This window comes from Rhamphochromis longiceps, linkage group LG5 (assembly GCF_057381845.1).
Source record: "Rhamphochromis longiceps isolate RC_006_pf linkage group LG5, R_longiceps_female_GT1.1, whole genome shotgun sequence".
Classification (NCBI taxonomy): Eukaryota; Metazoa; Chordata; class Actinopteri; order Cichliformes; family Cichlidae; genus Rhamphochromis; species Rhamphochromis longiceps.
Window position 1 is genome coordinate 17422533 of NC_140561.1, and position 20335 is coordinate 17442867.

At 38.9% G+C, this 20335-nt stretch overlaps 1 protein-coding gene across 1 annotated transcript in view; it reads left to right on the forward strand.

Annotated features, from left to right (window-relative positions):
• Positions 1-18363, forward strand: part of cpne5b (copine Vb) — a 158031-nt gene extending 139668 nt beyond the window's left edge. Inside the window, exons 14-21 of the mRNA XM_085406201.1 lie at positions 529-590; positions 3595-3641; positions 5063-5244; positions 5409-5536; positions 6715-6817; positions 13203-13260; positions 13929-14002; positions 14604-18363. Of these exons, the coding sequence (XP_085262327.1) occupies positions 529-590; positions 3595-3641; positions 5063-5244; positions 5409-5536; positions 6715-6817; positions 13203-13260; positions 13929-14002; positions 14604-14795 (846 nt within the window). The 3' untranslated portion in view covers positions 14796-18363. The remainder of the gene's footprint in view (positions 1-528; positions 591-3594; positions 3642-5062; positions 5245-5408; positions 5537-6714; positions 6818-13202; positions 13261-13928; positions 14003-14603) is intronic.
• Positions 18364-20335: the final 1972 nt, after the last annotated feature.

Here is a 20335-nt window from a genome sequence, read left to right on the forward strand (position 1 = left end):
CCGTTTTCAAATGTATCCGTTTTCAAAACGCGGTGTTTTCCTTGACCGAAAACGCCGTCTCAGTGTGGACGGGAGGCCAAAACGGAGAGAAAAAGATGCATTTTAAAACAAAAACGTATTAGTGTGGGCATGGCCTGAGTATATGGTACTTTAGGTAATTATGTTAAAAGAGAAATTTTACAATAAATATGTATATGAGCGGGCCAAAAGAAGGCTGACAGAACCTTAAAGACATGTGTTGAGTAGCCACCACCAGCAGCCATTTGTGACATTTGTGATTTCCACAGAGCTTACCTAGCAGCGTGGCTGTGAACACGTAATGCGTACAAATTTATCTCATTTTCTCTTCAAACGTCTCCTCCGGCAATGCAAATGAGTCTTTCATCAGAAAGCGGCCGGCTCACATCTTTTACCAGAGAGAGCATAAAGTGCTCAACTAAGACATGATGTGGAGTTTATTTTGGATTAAGGGGAAAACATCAATACCTCTGCATTTAATCAAGTGTCTATCCTTGTCTTTAATTTCAGGTGACCCTGCTTTCCTTCTCAGTGGAGTCGGAGTTCACCTTCTTAGATCACATTAAAGGAGGGTGAGTGGGAACGACCACCTTCAAACTGAAAGAAACCATGAAATTGCCTTTTACTTGTATTGCCTTACTATGACTAAAAGCCTGTCATAAATAACGCCTCTGTCGAAGCATAAATCAAGGGAGGGAACATTTATAACTAATGCAGAAATACTTGGGTGGTTTCATCTTTGCACTTAATGATGCAGAGTGAGGTCACCGTTAAATATTTGTTGATTTCCCAGAAGTTGAAAGCTCAGCATCATATTTATTCAACCATGCTTGAAACACGAGCCTCTTGGCACATTTGTAGGACACTGAATAATATCAACATGTTCCTTTCCGATATTTGCTTGTCTTCCAGCTCTGATTATTCTCCAAGAACTCTGTAGAAAAATATCTGGCACTTTAATGTTCAAACAATAATTTGAGCCTTTGTTAACATACCAAAAAACGTCTGTGTGGTCTTCATTAAAAATGTTATTAAAATACTTTCCTAACTTTCATGCAGAGGGATCAAAAGTCCAATGTTCCACTGCAACTTTGTTAAACTGACTAATAAGTTCATAGCTGGAGTTATCTGGGGCATTCAAACTCCAAATGTATATTTAATGAGTTCTAAAAGATAAACGGTACAGTACCAGCCCTCCAACTTCAGTTAAGCTTTAACACCGGAGGCTGACGTGTGAATATCAACTCTTTCACAGGTGAAGTGTGTCTTTCAGGCGGATTGGGCTGTGCTTTGATCTCAAATGTCCCACAACAGCAGGGCAGCTGTCAGAGTTTTTATGTGCTGTGGCAGAGCTGACAAGTGTGACACATTTCGCTGACAGTTCCTGGCGTTGGCTGATTTATGATACAATAACCTTAAAGTTTAGTGGCCTCTCTTCAGAAATATCATCCTCATCAGTCTGGCCCCTAACATTACTGTGGTGCTTACTGAAAGACATCTGAGAGCTGGTTCTTGCAAATGTGAAGGCTCTTTTGAAAATGGATGTAAGTTTGTGAAAGTGTGCCACTTAAGCTGTCCAAACCCTTTGTAACCACAAAACAGGAGAAACACTTCCATCACTGCCATCGTTTCTGCTCCAGCTGTTAAAGCACTTTTCTGTAATATTTAGCTTTACAGCTTTCATCGGGATAAAAGTTGAAGTATGCCTGCTTTTACATCTCATTTTAAAGCCACTGTAATCATAAAAGAGCAAGAACAATCTGACTATTCAAACAGCTTTAAAGCTTTCCACGTCAGTGTAGATCTCTTTCAAACTCAGCAGCACAGAGACCGTAAAGAGGTTAAAGACTGAGAGGACATATGAGGAAAATCGTTCAAACATACCTTTTTACCAATCACAAATTTGAAATAGGATGTGTAACAATTGTATTGTTGTGAATTAACATAAATGCAACACAAACTGTTCCCAGCGACCTGTAGGGCGAGAACAGAAGAACGTGCATAATCGATGCAGCTTGCAGAAACATACTGTGTATTTTTTTGTTCTAAATAATTATCAGTAAGTAGAGGACTATTTTAACTAGCAGCTTGCAAAACGCAGTAGTGTTGTAGTTGTGTTATTAATTGAAACTTCAGACATGCCGTGTGTGACAAATGTATTAGACCACCCCACAATGTAAGATGTAAGCCTGCGGTCCCCGAACCCCTGGCCACGGGCTGGTACCGGTCCGTGAGTCGTTTGGTACCGGGCCGCGAGAGTTGAGGCTCGGGTGTGAACTGTATGGTATTCAGGGTTTTTATAGTTTTTTATCGTTATTTTTTTATCGTTTTTATCACTAACTCGGTTTCCCTGGGTCCATGTAATGAATAAATCTTTTTTTTTTGGTATCGGTACTGGTTTTATTTTGTTGTATTTATCCGCAACACCTTAAATGCCGGTCCATGAATATATTGTCGGACATGAACTGGTCTGTGGAGCAAAAAAGGTTGGGGACCGCTGGTGTAAGCCACACCTGCTTTTTAACAGCACTTAAGGATTTATCCATCAGCGTTAACAACTCTATAATCAAAATGCTTTTAATGCTAAAATATAATTATTGTTGTTGTGAATTTCCTACTGTTTTACTGAAAAGCTGGAAAAAATAGTGAAGCACATTATAATTTCTTGATGAAGATAATTACAGTCATTTACTTGAATTCCTGGACAGATAAAATGAGTTTTAGTGGGCAGACAAATCCAGTGTGCAAGCTCAAAGTTTGGTATAAAAATGTAAATTCGCTTTGTTATTTGCCTAAAAAATAACAAAATAATTTTTTTGTTTTAACCAAAATTTTTGACAGATTAAAAAAATACTTGCGTGTTCTTACTTTCATGAGAGGTGATCAAACAAATTAATGTAAATGAACATAAGACAGACACTAATTATTTCCAAAATGTCCTAATGAATGAATAAAATGAAGTTTAATTAATGCTAAGGTGAGCAGGGTCAGGCTGTGGCATATTCTGCGTCCCTACCTAAAGCTGAAAGGTTAATGTGAATCCTTAAGTCATTCGTTTTTATTATCATTCTTTTGCTGTTCTCTCTGGTGACTTTCATAGATAATGAGAGGCTGTCGTGTGAGCCCCCGAAGGCCTCGTCTCATTGTTGTAAATTAGAAAGAAGAGGGGAGTGCTTCATCAGCAGGGAAAATTGGATTATGATTTACTCTTAAGTGCTGCATCAGTGTAATTGCTTGTTACCATGCTCCATCTCTCAGAAGCTCCTCGGCACCTCCGGCTTTTCTCGTGGAGGTGAAAGTCAGATAAACAAGATAAAAGAGTGTAATCACTTAAATGTTGTTTGACAACTGGCCGTACTTTGTATATTGATGCAGTTGGTATTGACAGTGAGGCCGATCGATATCGTCATATGAAAAGATCGCCATGCCGTATGTGATCTCCCTCGTGTCTCTTGGGGTCGTGTGTGGTCGTTGGTATGAGCATGGAAATTTAATGAGCTCTGGCATGTTTTTATTGTTGGCTGCTTTCTGTTGTTGATTTTTTTTCCGATGTCCTCCCCTCCTTACCCCTTCTAGGACTCAGATCAATTTCACTGTGGCCATTGATTTCACAGCATCTAACGGTGAGTGATACTAACAGCAAAGTGTGTATGGAGAAGGGGGGTCGGGGATAAAAATATTTAGCATTGCTCCAAAAGCGTGGCACGTCCAAATTCACAGTGACACAAACCATCACTGCAGGCATGCACGTTGTACACATAGTGTCTCTAACAGCCGATGCCCTGGAAAGTTCTTACTATATGTTTTTTGAGAGCTTAAAGGGTAATTAGAGCAGGCGTCTAAGTTTTAAAAAGCAAATAGCACCACACTTAACTGTCATTACAATACTTATTCCAGTAATTATGACTGAATGCAGTACTGCAAAAGATTTATCTACAAGTCCTAGCTGTCAGCATGAATCACAGTTATTAGGGGGGAAATATAAGTTTCCCTCTTTCCTTTTTTTTGATTTATCACAGAAGAAAACTTATTTCCTCCCTCAACTTATACCAGCCTGTTTAGTAAAGCTAGTGTTTTTAGAAGAACTGAGCAAAGATTTATGAGCTGCATCAAGCAAAACTCTGATTTTACATAGTATAATGTATTTCTATGCATGTTTTCATATGTTTCAATAAATCCCTATACCTATTTACCATTTTCCTAGCAGACTATAAAGAAAGGAGGGTTTGCTCAAGACTTTTGCACAGTACTCTATCTGTGAGTCCATATTTGAAACCACCTTCGAAGGGTTGTGAGCCACAGATGGTGTTTTCAATCAACTTGTGGCTCCAGAGTATCTGGTTAAATCTCTAGCAATAGTGTCAGATACTAATGTCAGTTCTGCTTTTGTCAACCTCCATCCCACTTTAAAGACCTGCTGCATCAAAAATATGTTGTTGTTTTTTACAGTAAATCTGCCACCGTTTCCTGTGAAGGCTGGATGTTAGAATGGAAAGCTTAGCAGCTAATAAGAAGGGTGGAATATAGCAGACAATCATTTCTGTGCTGCTTCGAGATTTGCAGTTGTGGTGTTAGTCCAGGTGATATGCAATTTGTTGTTATACCCCGGGCCCTGATAAAGTCACTTGACCAGGAAAGCAGCAGGATTTGCGCTGTCAGATAGGAAGTAATAAAACTGGTGAGCACATATCACCAGCAACCTCACTGAGGGCAATGACAGCAACATTTTCTAAACACATCCAAAATATCCCAGCTGGGCAGTTAATACTGAATGACTTTATGATGTGCCGTTACAGCGGGGCTGTTTAAGAAGGTCACAGTTGTTGATAAGCTTACAGTTTGTTACAACGACTAACAGGGGTGAACATCACAGCTCAGGCTCACTGCAGTTATGTTAATGTGATCAGTGACCGCAGCTAATTGCTATTTTTAAATGTTAGAAAAAGTCCCACCCAAAAGCAGAACCTTCGATCGATTGCACCTGAAATATGACTTTGTTGCTTGTACATCAAGATGAGCTTATGATTGATTTATTTGTCAACAGGTAACCCCTCCCAGTCCACTTCACTGCACTACATGAATCCCTACCAGCTAAATGCTTACGCCATGGCCTTGAAGGCTGTTGGGGAGATCATTCAAGACTACGACAGTGACAAGATGTTCCCGGCTTTAGGCTTTGGTGCCAAACTGCCGCCCGATTGGCGGGTGTCACATGAGTTCCCACTGGTATATGTCCCCCACCTCATATTACCTTTGACTGAGTTTAGCTGATTTTAAATGTTTAGCTGAATAATTTATCACTTTGACAGTAACTACAGTAAATATTGTTTAGGTTTATTTGACTTTAAGAATCTTGAACTGGATCTTGTTTCTATTTTTATCCTTTTCAGAATGGAAACATTGAAAATCCATACTGCAATGGTATTGAAGGCATCTTAGAGGCATACCATCAGAGTCTAAAGACAGTGCAGCTGTATGGGCCGACAAACTTTGCTCCTGTGGTGAACCACGTTGCCAGGTGAGAGATCCATCCAAGCTGGTGAACTCTAACAGATGCTATTAAATACTTTCCACATAAGTTAAAATGATTTTACATGCAAATTCAAAAAACCGTCTTGGATTCTTTATTTATATTTCCCCCTTTCTTTTCTTCTTCATCTTCTTCTTCTTCTTTTTTAGCAGCAGTCATTTTTGTTTTATCCCTGTGGATTTTCCTCTTGTGGCAACTGTTTATGCTTGTCTCTCTGTTATTATGATTTATACATTATTTATATCCAAATGCTAAAAACACAGTAATATTAAAAAAAAACTCTGCAGCTCAGAAAGATTATCTCAGAAACGTATTTTTTAAAACAATTTATATGCAAAGAGACCGGCAGCCTGCGTTATAGTCTGCTCGGTGTCTCAGATAGAATCAGCTGTTGTGGGAATTTATTGGCATAAATAGTGAGATTATCTTTTCTTTATAACATTGGAGTTAAAAAAAACTCAACTTTAACATTTTTGACTTCTTGGCTTCAACTTATCTGACCTCTCTGCTTCACAACAAACAGCATGTGATGTGCTTCAGAATGAATTTTAATTGGCTCACAGCAATCAAAAAGCAGTCACACATATAGCCAGTGAAATAAACGACCAACAATCTAAGTCATATATTTTGACCTGCCACTGTATTTACACAGCCGTGGTGTGACGGGATTCGGTCGGTGTCATTTTTTGCCCTCACTGGCACATTTGTTGAGCCAAATCCAAACAGCTCTCCATCTGATTATGACGACGCTCTAATTAAAAATGTAATTCTGATAAAAAGGTATCTCACTTTTTTAAGCTGTGGCTTTCGGCCAGTCGGTATTTAGCATTTGAATAAGTCAGCTGATTTATAAAGAGATTTATTTTAACAAAGAAATGAATCAAACGGTGAAAGAAGGCTTTGTTTTAAATCTGCTTGATCTAATTAATCGCTCTCTTCTCATGGGGTGTTTTATTGCGTGTGAGCTGAAGTACAGCAATGACAAAGAACATTTTTTATTGAATTTGCATGTAGTGAGAGTGCTCGATAAGGCGTGCACTGTCATCCGTTTGTTTTCCACATCGATGTTTTGATCAATTCATTAATAAGTCTTGAAGTCAGATTTGTTTCTGTATTAAAACGATAACACGGCATCGTGTAATGATGGCTTCTATCTGTGTATGCAGATACGCAGCGGCGGTGCAGGACGGCTCTCAGTACTTTGTGCTCCTCATCATCACAGACGGCGTCATTTCAGACATGGCCCAGACCAAAGAGGCCATTGTAAATGTAAGAATGGGAAAGTGGGAGAGCATTTCCTGTTCTACAAAAAAAGGCTAGATACACCCAACTTGTTTTGGCGTTAATGAGGACACTTTTGAACTCAGTGATGCTGTGTAGCGTAGGCTAAAGGACATTATTTAAATAATAAATTGTAATTTAAGAATATAAAAGTGTTTCCTGGAGATACAAAAATCTCAACAGTCTTATTTCTGTGCCCAACTACAAACAGAAGCTGATTAAACTTTGTTCCCTTTACTCTACTCTCTCCCATTCATATTTCAACATGCTCAGTATTTCCTTTGCTTAGAGGGGACTATGTGCACTTGTTTCACTTCGGCAAAGAATGACAGCATTCACTGTTTTCTGCTGTCAGTAACAACGCTAGCACCAGTTCTTCTCTCCTCTGCTCCCTGTTTCACCATATCTGTATGCATATGTGTGGGCAGAGGGGAACATGGAGTAGAGCAGAGCAGACAGATGTAGTGGAGATTAAAAAAAATAGTTGAATTGCCAGCAGCTCATTGCTGTCGGTGCTGATAGAAGCGAGGCTAGTGCTGAGCTGAGAACTAGCAGCTCCTGCTGATAACATTACAGCTGCACCTTCTAACAAGCAAAGACAGAAGGGCTTTGACTGATTCACGGTGCCAGAGACGAAATTCACCTATACGCACCACAAGAGGTTACTTTGTTTGTCTTCATACAATCTTGTAGCAGTAAGGAGCGCAATCAAACTCATTTTTCATCAATATGGAGCAACAAAACTGGTGTAGTGTAAAATGAAGTGCAGCAATAAATGTTGTTTTTAGTTGATTTTAGGGATTATTATGCGGTTAAGTGTGCACTGATTGCATGACAAACTCAAGGTTACAGCAAGAGGGCCAGGCAGCCTGTTTCACTGTTTCTAAGCTACAATGAGCTAATCAACTGTTGGCGCTAACTTTTCATGAGGTATCAAGTAAAAGTCTACTGATTGAGAAAATTACATATAGCTCTGTTGCTCAGTACGTCCTCAAATGTCTTATTTAGTCTGACCTGCTGACTGACAATCAATGGACGTGTTAGCTGCAGCTATTCAGCTGCTCTTGGAAATAAAAATTGTTATGTCTCCGATCAGCTCTAGCATGCCCTAAAACTTCTCTGTGGTTTTCTCTTCAGTCCATAGAACAGCACTGTGGTTTAATAATGGCCGCTGCAGTACGCAGAGAAAAAGGACTGGAATCATGGCTTCGAGCAAGCCGCATGTTTAGAACTGTAATTACACGTTTAGAAACTTTCTCATCAATGATACATAGACCATTAAATTACCTTAAGGTATTCCCTTTCTACCAGTGGACTATTAATAAATACGAGATGTGAAAAGATGAAGGGCATCTGGCGTAAAAAATTTGCTAAATCAAATATGCGGAGCTCCCCGCTGTGGCGACCCCCTGTGAATAAGACAGCAGCTGAAAGTTTGGCTTATTTATACTGCCTCAGTAAATAAAGCAGCACAGCATTGTGTATTATTCCTCAGAGCTTCCCCCCCAAACTTGTCCTCACACCTTTCTTTCCCCAGCCTAAAACAGTAGGTAGCTGCTGTTCTCCCCTTTTTCTTTTCCTCCGTCTCTTCCCCTTTTCTTCCACTCCTCCTCAGCCTGCCACAGGCACAGAACACCCAGCAGACTGGATTTAAAGGGAATTTGCGACTGTTAGTCAAAACATTAGAACAGCCACACCTTCCTTTTAAGATCTTGCCTGCTGCTCTATCGCACTGCCTCCACCTCTTCTGATCTACTGATGCTTGCTGCTTCCACTGCTTGCCTTTTTACCCTCCACGGATCCCGGGCGAGGGAGGACACATGTGCTGAGGTTATATAAGCCTTTCTCATACATATTCACACTTGAAGAAAGATCTAAGAAACAGAGTGAGAGGAAGTGAGTGCCTGAGTTTATATTTGTACACATGTACGACAACTGGAGAGCGGTGTTTGCGGTATGTCTGGTTAACATGTGGACATGTGGCTTATCATGCGGGTTTATCAGTCACAACTGATTCTGCTGCATTAGAGAAATCCACCTGTCAATCACTCAGCAGCCCCCTCCTCTGCTCGGGTTGCTCTGCTGCCTCATTTTCTTTACCTCTGTGGAATCATGAGTCTCCCTCGCTCACACACACAAAGACCTGCTGTCTCGCTCCATCTTTTTCCCACTCAGAGATCTACACCTCTTTGTCTTCATCTGTACCCTCCATACTTCTGTCACCACATTCAGACTATAAAAAAAAATCCTCTGCTGCCTTTGATTTCCTTCCTTTCTCATCTTCTTCTTGTTATCTGTCTGTGCTTTGTGCTCTGTCTCTTTATCGGTGCAGGGACCCAACAAAAGCACTTCACTTCACAACCATTTAACCTCCATTTTTTTTGCACTGTTTAGATGTTGATGCGAAATCAAGTTTATGGTGCAGAGAAATGAGCCCTGTTGAAAGAAAACTGAAGTTATGTGGATGCAGCTGCAGTTTTTTAAGTTAATTATCCTCCTGAAATGGAAGGACATAATTTGAGTTTCAGAAGTAGCGGCTGCTGGATCTCTGTAGAAAGCACAGCTAGTAAGGGAAACACAGCTCATTGCTTTTCAATGATTGTTAAAAGATTCAAATTCCTGTGGTAACAGTTCGTGTATATGACACGACCTTTTCAGCATGCGTCTGTCATGACCGGCATAATAAAGTCGAGCATATAATACACGACACCTGGGAACATATTTATCACTCAGTTTTTATTTTTGAACAAATGGGCATTTGTTTTCTGACAGACTCACAAAAAAGAGCTTTTATGTATTCAAATAAATAATCATTAAGGAAAATGAGCATGATGTAAACTGAATGTATACCAATGAAATAAATTTCATTAGATTTTTGCAGGTAAGTCAAATGGTTAAAAAACAGCATTTTGATGCATATAGTAGCTACTCTGACTTTATCAGCTGTATTCAGCTACATCCTTTATCTAATGTAGGTTTTTCATACTTGCATCCTGGAAGTGAAAGCACAGAGTTTAAGGTTTTCATCAACTGTCTTCGTCAGTCTTTGTATGTTTATGTGATATCGCATATTACAATCCTAAAGACGATACTCAACTGAAAACACGAACCTACTCCTGCGTTTCTCTGTAATGTAAGAGAATATTTATTATAGTGATGTTCCTTATCGTCTCCTTAACAGATGGACCAATCTCAACAAAACATTGCACGAACATCGTCACACATACAGCAATTATTAATGTGTATATGTTTTAAAAAACATTTATTATAAATCCCAGTTCTTTTTATTTTTTCATCCATGCAAATGCAATGTTAAATTCTCTATTTACGTCTATTTGTGTTTCACGGTCACCAAAATTTGCATCCAAGTGTAATTTTCTTCATGTCACTGCTGAATATGAAGAATCTGAAAAAGCACCATAGGCCAGGATAGTAGTAATAATAGGAAACAATATACAGCTAGTGGCTAGAGAGAGGGACAAAAATGAACTATAGGGCTGACCTGAATGTTTTGTGAGAGGAGTAACCTTCCCCGTAATGTACATATGTTTGTCACACAGGCACTGTCATGTTAGTGATCACTGTGATGCTGAGAAAACTGTATTCAATATAAAAACATTTTGTGGGTAAAATCTGATTACATTCAGCCACATTCTTCTTAATGCAGTCAATACTAGTCTGTCAAGATGTGAATGATAGTGGGCAGCCAATGTCAGACAGTCTAGCAACATAGCTGACCATGTGTGAATGAAATGGTTATTACTCTAAACATAAATCCATAAAGCCCCTTAAGCTCATATGTGTAATTGCAATAACACAAACACTCATCAAAGCATGCACATGCCTGGCATTTGAATTTAAGAAGCACAAACAAAGTGAAGTTGCAAGTTTTGACTGACACTTTGTTTTGTTGTCTCATTAGACTGGATCTCTGCTGCAAAACAGGGTGACAGGAGGACTGCAAAAGTGGGGCATGGTGGATTGCCAGGTTATTTTTAGTGGCATTTGATGTTGAGATGTGTGTGTCTCTGGCTGCGCATACACTTACGGATATCTGCGAGTATGAGTGGGAGGACAGGCACTGACAGGAGTCGCGTTGAACACTGATAATCGCGTTGATGTGATGTGGCTGAGGTACTGAGGACACAAACTGCTCTCATCCCTGTGGGAAAAAAAGAGGTTGCCTGATTTGCCACAGTGCATTTGTCTTGTGCCAGCAAGTTTAACCCTGGTGATGTGACTGCTTTGTAAAAAATATGTGAGTCTAGGAAACCTAATTAGATGTAACAGGAGATTTTGCATTGAGCTTTCATGGTGTCATTTATGCGGAAAGGCCACTTCTAGACATAAATGGATAAAGTACAATGCTTAGAATATTAATTTATGTCTAATATTTATTTCTACAATTAAAATTATGCAACATTTCACTTTTCGTGGTTGCAAACTCCACAAAGATTGACTCCTAAGCTAGTTGGGAGAAAACATGCTGTCCAGATGAGCACTGAATAACCTTTCCCCTTTAGCAGATATTCTGATTGTGAAAATGGCATTCTAACATACAAACATCTAATATACAAATATTTGTTTGTATCACCAGAAGTTTACAAGTTGTTGCTTATATAATAAAGTATGGGGCAGCATGGTGGGGAAGCGGTTAGCACTGTTGTCTAACAGTAAGAAGTTAGCCGGGGTTAGGTTAATTGGTTACGTTAATTAGGCAGCCGGCATGTCCAAGATGTTCCCCACCTCTCTTCCCATGGCAGCTGGGATAGGCTCACTCCCTCTGCCACCCTAAATGTTCTCTTTGTTACACTTGTACACTTTCATGGTACTGTGCAGATAGCTGTGTTTCCAGACTGACTCCATTGAGATTCGGGCTCTGGGAGGTTCATGCCGTTATTTGTGGAAACTTGTATGCGTGTTGTCATGCAGTGGAATAAATTTGTGACCAATAGGATGGTTCCCTAGTGATGCTGCATAATGGATGGAAGACAATGTAATGTGTCATGATAGAGCGATCCAGTGGTTAAGTGGTAAGAACCGTCACTTCAAAGCAATGAGGTTCTGGGTTAAACTTTTATGGGTGGATTTTCTATCTGGGCCTCCCTCCGGGTACTTTGGTGTCCTAATTAGTCTAAAGACATGCAATTTATTGATGATTGTAAATTGCCCACAGGGTTGTGGTCAATAAAGTGCATAGATAAAGTGATGCATGAGTCATTAAATGTGGCTAGACTATGAAAGTACTCTATAAATGCCAGTTTATTTCCAAGTGCCTTTTGGTTGCACGCTGCACATGTTTATATCTCAGCTGGATGAAGTTTGTTTTTACTTTTCATTCTTTCTTTTCATTTCTTTTCATCTACCTAAGTGAAAAATACCAGCAAATCTAATGAATGCAGGACAGCCCCGCATGTTCCACTTGTAGCTTGTGCAATTATGTGCACATTAATTGTTGACTAGACATATACACCCACAGAAGCTCTCTCACACAGACTGGTAAATTACAGCACAGTGAGAAATAATTTAGGAAATGTAGCAGCACCATATTATTTGCTGTTGTGTTCATTTATTTTCCATCTAAGGTTTGTGCCGATCTCTTCCACAGTATCAAGACTAACTGCACTCGACATGAGTCCCCAGTGTGGCCTGGGAGTGGCTGGGTGGGTGAATGAGGATGGTTGCCCTAGTGACTGAGTTGGCACCTCCTCCCTCTCCCTCTTCTCCTGGTTCATAAATGCGACCATCCAGCTGTTTTCCCTTTAGTCTCAGCCAGCTTCGTAGTTTCACACTTCTGTTCGGCATTCATCCAGGCGGCAAATTCCGACATAAACGTCTACAAATATTTGTGTGAAAATAAAAAATCTGCCACTTTTAGCTATTAAAACAGCATGAGATACCAGTGTGGCATTTCAGATGACACTACTAGTGTTTTCAGTGAGTTAATCTCCATTCCTCAGTCTGACAATCAGCATTTAATGGTCCGTTGCTGAGTGAAGCCTCTACATAACAGCTGGCGTCATTCAAATGACAGAAAATTGGATTCTGAAATATCAGAAATCTGGGATAAGTTTAGGAAAAAGTATAGATATTTTGCATTAGCATCTTGTTTCATTAGCTTTTCTGACTGAGCTCTTGCTTCTTTCTCCCCCTTTTATGTTTTCTCTGAAAGTCTGTTCTTACCCAAAGGTCATTTAGCTAGTTAAAGGTTGATATAGACCTTTTCTGCTGCTGCAGTCTGCTGCATGTAAAAGAGCGTGTAACTAGTACAATGTCATTATGTCACTGTAATAGGCACAAGAGGTTAGTGGTAATGGTGACAAGCTATGTGAGCTAGAAAAAATTGAGTCGTTTCATTTCTATTTCTCTGCAGGGTGCCAAGCTTCCTATGTCAATCATCATAGTCGGAGTGGGTCAGGCTGAGTTTGACGGTACGTTAGCTTTAAATTTTTACCTTTAGAATGATTGTAATTGTAAAGACCTGGTTTATTAAGGAGGTAAAGCGTTTATGTGCGTGTCAAAATAAACGTGTGATGAAAATTATTATTATTATTAAATTACATCATGCATTATCTTCTGGAGTAATGAAAGAACTGATATAGCTGTGAGACAGCCTCTATCAGCCAATCAAATCAGCCAACCAGTGTATCAGTCATTCTCCACGAATAATTGACAATTTAATTCAACTCGCAGTCTGTTATAATAAGAGCTGGTTCTAACCTCACTGGCACTAATTCTGAGAAATACCAGAGAGAAAATTACTGTACAAACTCATTTGTCTCAGTAGAGAAAGGAATGAGGAGGTGGATGCAGGCATAATTGTAGAAGAAATGGCTGGGGTTAATTGCTGGGTTTGCAGTATTTAGTGCTGATGATTCTAAATTGCACAGTCTATATTAAAGGACTTATTAGTTGATTAGACATGCAAAAAAGAACAATTATAGCTTTTACTAGTGCTAAAAGATCATATTTAAATTTGGATTTTTATCATCTGTGATAAATAAACCTTTTAGTGTCAGAACCTTTTGTCACAAAGGCAGCTGCCTCTAACCAGTTTTCACACTATGTGTGTGTGTTTGTGTGAACTTGTGTCTTCCAGCTATGGTGGAGCTGGATGGTGATGACATCAGGATCTCATCCCGGGGGAAACTGGCAGAGCGAGACATAGTTCAGGTGACTGGCCTTTACAGCATGAAACAAACTTTGGCTGTATTCATTGCACGAGTCTGAGAATCACGTTGGGGTCAAAGGTCATGGAATTTACACAGAATATCTTTTGTCAGTGAAGAGAGAGACAGAAAACAACGGTGAATTATATCCCCCCCACGAATCATTACAAGCAATAACAAAGGGTAAAAAAAAGTCTTTAAGAGTAATTTATCAGACTATAGAGGGAAAAGATGTCTTTTTGCTCGAGCACATTCATTCTCCTAAGGGAAACCATATCAGAGGATTAGTGACGGATGAGCATCCTAAAGCTTTCAGGATCCTGCAAATGTTGACTAACATAGGGGCTTAAACATGAGCCTCAGAGATTTCTCCGTGCGGTGTCCCACCCTGCTCTCCAAACCTGCTTGTGTACAGTGTCAAAAAGTATTAGGAGCTTTCCATGGATCACAACAGTTGTCCAATAAGCCCGGATGATATTATATCAGCTAGGCAAAACCATGTGCTCTTTAATAGTTTCCCACATCACACCACTCTGTATCGACAAACTTTAAATATTAAATCACTGTCATTTCAAATCATTTTTACGTCTGTTGTTTTTCCTCAGTTTGTTCCTTTCAGAGATTATATGGACCGGACAGGTAACCACGTACTAAGCATGGCACGACTTGCTAAAGATGTGCTAGCAGAGATCCCTGACCAGTTCATCTCTTACATGAAGAGCCGGGGAATCAAACCCAACCCGGCGCCACCTCCTTACACACCGCCGGGACACACACATCACCACACTCAGATCTGATGCCCTCCTCTTTGGCTTTTCACTGAGGACTGACAATAATCAGCAGCTTCTCAGAGTCCAGTGGAAACTCTCTGCCTCCTGTTTTTTTTTTTTTTTTTGTGCAAAAGGAGAAGGGGCACCACGAAACGGGTGTTGAATTTTGTGCTGTACACTCCAACGACTCTTGGAGTAGTACTTTCTGTTTTCCTGTGATATATTCCTCTGTTTGGTTTCTCTTGAAGAGAAACTACAAACCTTTCAGGACTCGTGGGTAAAAGCCTTTTAGGCTGTGACTGTTTCATGTCCAATATGACAGCAGGTTGGTTAAAAACGATCATGTTGTGGTTAAAACTTGTGCCTGTTTGTGGTTGTTTCTCTAAGTGTATCAGGACATGTGAACTTTAACCTGAACCTTGCTCGTCAGTCACTGGTGTGGCCTAATACAGTGAAATTTTTTAGGCACCTTTTTCCCTTCTGGAATAAGTTTTTATATTTGGGAATATTTCTGTATCTGCTGATGCAACCGTTATGAAGAAAGAAAAGCCGTAAGAGTGTCGTTTACAATTTATTACCCTGAAGATTAATCAGGCTTGTCATACCATGACACTTCACCACCTGTCCTTCAGAGATTTAGCGAGTAAATGTTTATAAGAGCATGTCATATAAGAGTTTAAGGCACATAATCCAGTATTTATTCTCAAATGTTATTCAGAGTGGCATGGACGTTTGATAGATTGTTTTAACACCATAAAAATCTACCCATTTTGAAGTGGTCAACAGTTACTTTAAGTGAGTTGGATTGAAAAGCACAACCTGACTACACACAAGTGTAAGAATTATGAAGATAAAAGGTTAACCCCACTTAATCATTCTGCTGCTATTCATTGTGTTTGAAGAAACTACAACTGAGATACTTTTGCACCACAATCAAAGGTGCATGTAACTTTCTACACACAAGTTTTAATACAGAGGCTTGTTCACCACAGGATGTGTTGCACATGAAGAGCATTAACTACAGCCCCATTTCCAAAAAAATTGGGAAGCTGCATAAACTGCTAATAAAAACAGATTGTTGTGATTTCTAAATCATTTACAGTAATCCCTAGATTTACTTGAAAGTGCTACAAACAGATAACATGTCTGTTGAAAGAGACAAATCATTTTTTGGGGGGAAAAATATTTCTTCTTTTTGAATTTCATGCCAGCAACAGTCTTCAAAAACTTTGTGTCAGCGCCAAGAAAAAAATGGGTAAGTTGTGTTGAGGCTGAGTCTTTCAGTGCGACTGCTCTTCTTCATTCTGTGTCGGCAAAGAGTTTCACAATTGAAGAAGGTCTCTCCCGGTAAATAAAAAAATATTGGGATTTCATTATCTTCCATATATAATATTGTAATGTCTGGAGAAATCTCTGTAACACAAGAACAAGGCTGACACCCAATGTTGTATGACAACCATGAAGTTCAACTGCCTCAAACGCCCTTTATTTAAAAACAGACACAATTCTGCAGAAAGAATTACAGACTGAGATCAGCAAGAAATGCAGCTGTTAAACTGTCAGAGCGCGGTGAAGCAGAAGCAGAACACGTGACTCTGAATGTTTAAATTGCAATTTTGTACATGTTTGTCCATATAGCAGAATAGTCACACCCCTAAACATGCCCCTTTTTCTTTTTTCTTTTATATATTGCTGGCATTGAATCCAAAATACCCCCCCCCCCCCCCCCAAAAAAAACAAACAAAAACAAAACAAAAACAAAAACAAACCCAAAACAAACAAACAATCACATTATTTGATATATTGTCGTTTTTTAATGGCATTAATTGCTGCATTCTGTTTTGATTTACATTTTGCACAATACCAAGTGGTTTTGGAAAAGGATGGTGATTTACTGTAATAGCTTTTAACCATTGAATCCTATAGACTTTTCTTTTTACTTATTTTGAAGTGCACCATAAATATAAAATATATAAGATCGTACATTTAAAAAAAAGTAAGTTGGAGACAAAAACGATGATCACACATTTTAACAGTATATATATGTATAAATACTATCCAGTGTTAGGTTTCCAACCTGACCTGATCTGAGTTTTAATATCTCCCGCATATTAACTGTCGAGCAATTGCTTTGATTTGCCTTATTTTTAAATAAAACAAATAATGTTATCAGCACACATGTTGATAGCAAAGGGCATTGTTTTAAATATAATCACATATTTCTGATATTTTACACTGACAACCGAGTAGTTACATAAATATGTTCCCTAACTCATTTTCCGTCCCAGTAGCCGGTTATTTTAGCCTTGATGCTATTCTTAACACGCCACCTCTGCAGCCCAGACACTTTCACTGACAGTGAAAACCTGTAAGCCCCTGGTGATCACGCATCAGCAGCCACAAAAGCTCCATCCTCATAAACTCCTCCCGAGAGATTTTCATGTAATATAGAGCCGTCCTCCCTGCGCCTTATAACAAGTATCTTCTGGCAGATAGTTCAAAAGCAGTTTCCAAAGCTTCACGATGTATTACATTTAGTGGGCAAGAAATCCTTTAATCTGTGCAAAACACTTTCAAGTTTTTGTTTTAATTTGGCTTTCTGTACAATCTTAAAACCTCTCGCATATCCAGTTTTACAGAGTTTATAAGATTCCTCTTTCCACAACAATGCAACAATGATCCATAAAGTCTTTTGATTGTAGCTGTAAAATAATGAAGTAAAAGGTTTTTGTAATGGAAGAAATTGAAATGATATGATCCACGAAACTGAATGAAATTCTTTTGATCATTATACATGCACAATACATATAATACGGGATTACAGTCGTAAGAAGACACAAAGTATTTATGCTTTAGTCAATTACAGTATTTCAGTGTTATGCTTTGTTTAGTATTCATTAGCAACACCACCTGCCTTTCTACTTTAAGCTTTGTTTACTTAAGGAACAGGAAGCATCGCTACATTTATACAAATCACTGAGGAGGGCTATATTTGAAAGCAGCCTATACATGCTGCATAAAAATGAATTTGAAAGGGAGGCGTCTGCGTCCACTTTTAGTTCATTCCATCTTTCATAATGTCATTGTTGCATAGTTTGAAACGGGATCCAATTTTGGTCAAAATTGAAATATGTTATGCTGCAGTCACGCTAAGGAAAACAGTGATTGGAGACTAAAGCACAACCAAATCTTGCAGTCTTGTTGCCTTTGAAACGGCTGCTTTAAAGACGGGGATTGGGTCTGCGACCAGGCGACTTCAAAGCCACTTTGGTGATAAAATGACTATAAGATAGAGTCAGTCTGCTATCAGTTTGTGACTGAATGGGGTCAAGCTGGGAAGTACATCTATTTATGGTCATACGGCAAAAACTGGAAATATGCTGCCATCTGCATTCACAGAAATTCACATTGAATAGAAATTTGAATTCGTTAGTTAACTTCAGAGTCTAGCCAGAACTTTATAGATTTAAAACAGAGATTTAGACCTTTCTCCATGAATGGTGACGTAGTTGCTGCAGCACAATGATTTAACTGCAGAGTGACACCGGCGCTTTGAACCAGTACAACCAGAATACAACCAGCTGAGTCAAGGACCTTACTGCAAACAGACAGGTCACTGACGAGGTGCATCAATATTTTGCAGACAGGTTGCCTCCCACCAGGCAACCTGTGCAACCACCTTGCAGTTGAAAGAGGTCTACAGGAGCCTTAAACCTTAAATTCCTAGTCACAAGGAGGTTGCTTTCCTGTTTTTACTCTGTGACTGAGACAATAATAACTTAACGACAGATTTCTAGATGACTTGCTTGTGTTTATTTGATTTCTCTCAGTAGTAATAAACGGCTTCTGAATGCTAGCTGTATCATCTTTTTCTATGTTTGTCTCTCTGACTGTAGTCATTATTCATCTCTTAGTATAATTATTTTGCATTCACATTGCTCGGTTTCCTAGTTTAACCTTCATGTGCCCTTCCTTGGTGTAGAGTAAAAAAAGAATAAAGGAAAAACAAGCCTAAAATGAGCAGCCTACAGCAGACAGTAAAACAACGTGTTTTCCTTTTTTAAACGGATAAAGCCAGACAGAAGCATAATTCATCTGAGCTAAAAAGGTGTCCCTTCAGGTGTCTAATGTAGCAAACAAAGAAGGCCTTAAATAATGTGAAAGGCAGTCTCTCTGTCTCATTTAGTTCTGTACAGAGAAGCAGCTCAGGTGGAGAAGTAAGTGGAGGAGAGAAATTTGATAAATGGGGGTCAAAATGGAAACAGCAATCTGGTTGTTCGTGCGACGTAAAAGAAGAAAGCGTCTGTTTTGTCTGAATTTTGAAGTGTATTATAACAGCTTGTTCACATCTAACACTTTATGTTTGAGAGGAGTTCCTACTGTATATGGTTAATATATTTTTGGCAATATTATTGTATTGAAGATATCTATTGATTTATTTTTGAAGTTTTTATGACAAGCCATCACTCCCCTCTTCTATGTCATTATGGTGACTTCATCTTTTACCCAAAGCCTGATTTATTAGTAGGATTATCCACTGCATGTTTGCTTGAGGTACTGTAAGAGTGTTTCACTCATGTTGCCATGATCTGTATAAAAATTGGACCCAGCCCAACCAGATTACATACATTACTGTGCCAAACATGGCAGTTACAGTGGACTGTTTGCTATTCCTTCTTTATCATGCCTGGTTGTTCAAACATTTCCTGTCTCACCAGTGGTTGAAAAAAACTGTAGCTAATTTGCATGTTACAGTTAACACTTTATTTATTTATTTATTTTTTTGTCTAATTTAACAAGCTATATTTGTTGTTTATATCTCTTGTATTTTCCGATTAGCATGATTCCCTATTTTTATGTTAAAAGGGTTTTTATCGTACATGATTATTGTCATATGGTGGGTTGTGAAATGCTTTGTATTGGATTGCCTTAAATGAAAATTAATTAAAAAAAATTGCTACTTTTACAAATTTTCTTTAAGTGTCATTCTTTGATTTTTTTTTTTTATATAAAGAAAGAAATATCCTGAAACAATGTAGCGGGTTTGCTCACAGGTTTCATAATACAATTTATGATCAGTGTATTTATATGACCACATGAAGGATGGGTCACACAGTTAACGGTTTCTGGAGTCACTTGGACTAAAGGTACAAAAAGTCTTTTTTTGAAGTTATTTAACAACAAAAAAAGAATGTCGTACTTAAAAATATACATTGGTTAGTGCGTAATTACATCTTCCAACAAAGTTTAGTGTTCTTGTGAGCTTACAATTAATCCAGGGGCACGTTTGCGGAAGCCGCCGTATTGCCACACCATCTTGAGTACATTTGTTGAGATGGACATCACCATTCTGCCTAATTACATTGTACATATATGGATAGAAAGCAGCATAATGCATAGTATGTGAACAGGGAAAGTTTAGGTGTTCAGGTGCAGTGGAGGCAAATTTTCGGTACACTCATTACAGATGAATGGTAGCCAGTTTTAGATCACTGTTCTTGGTGACTCGCCGCTTTGAGATGAGTCAGAGGTAAAAATGTAGAGAACAGCAAAATATGTTCAATATT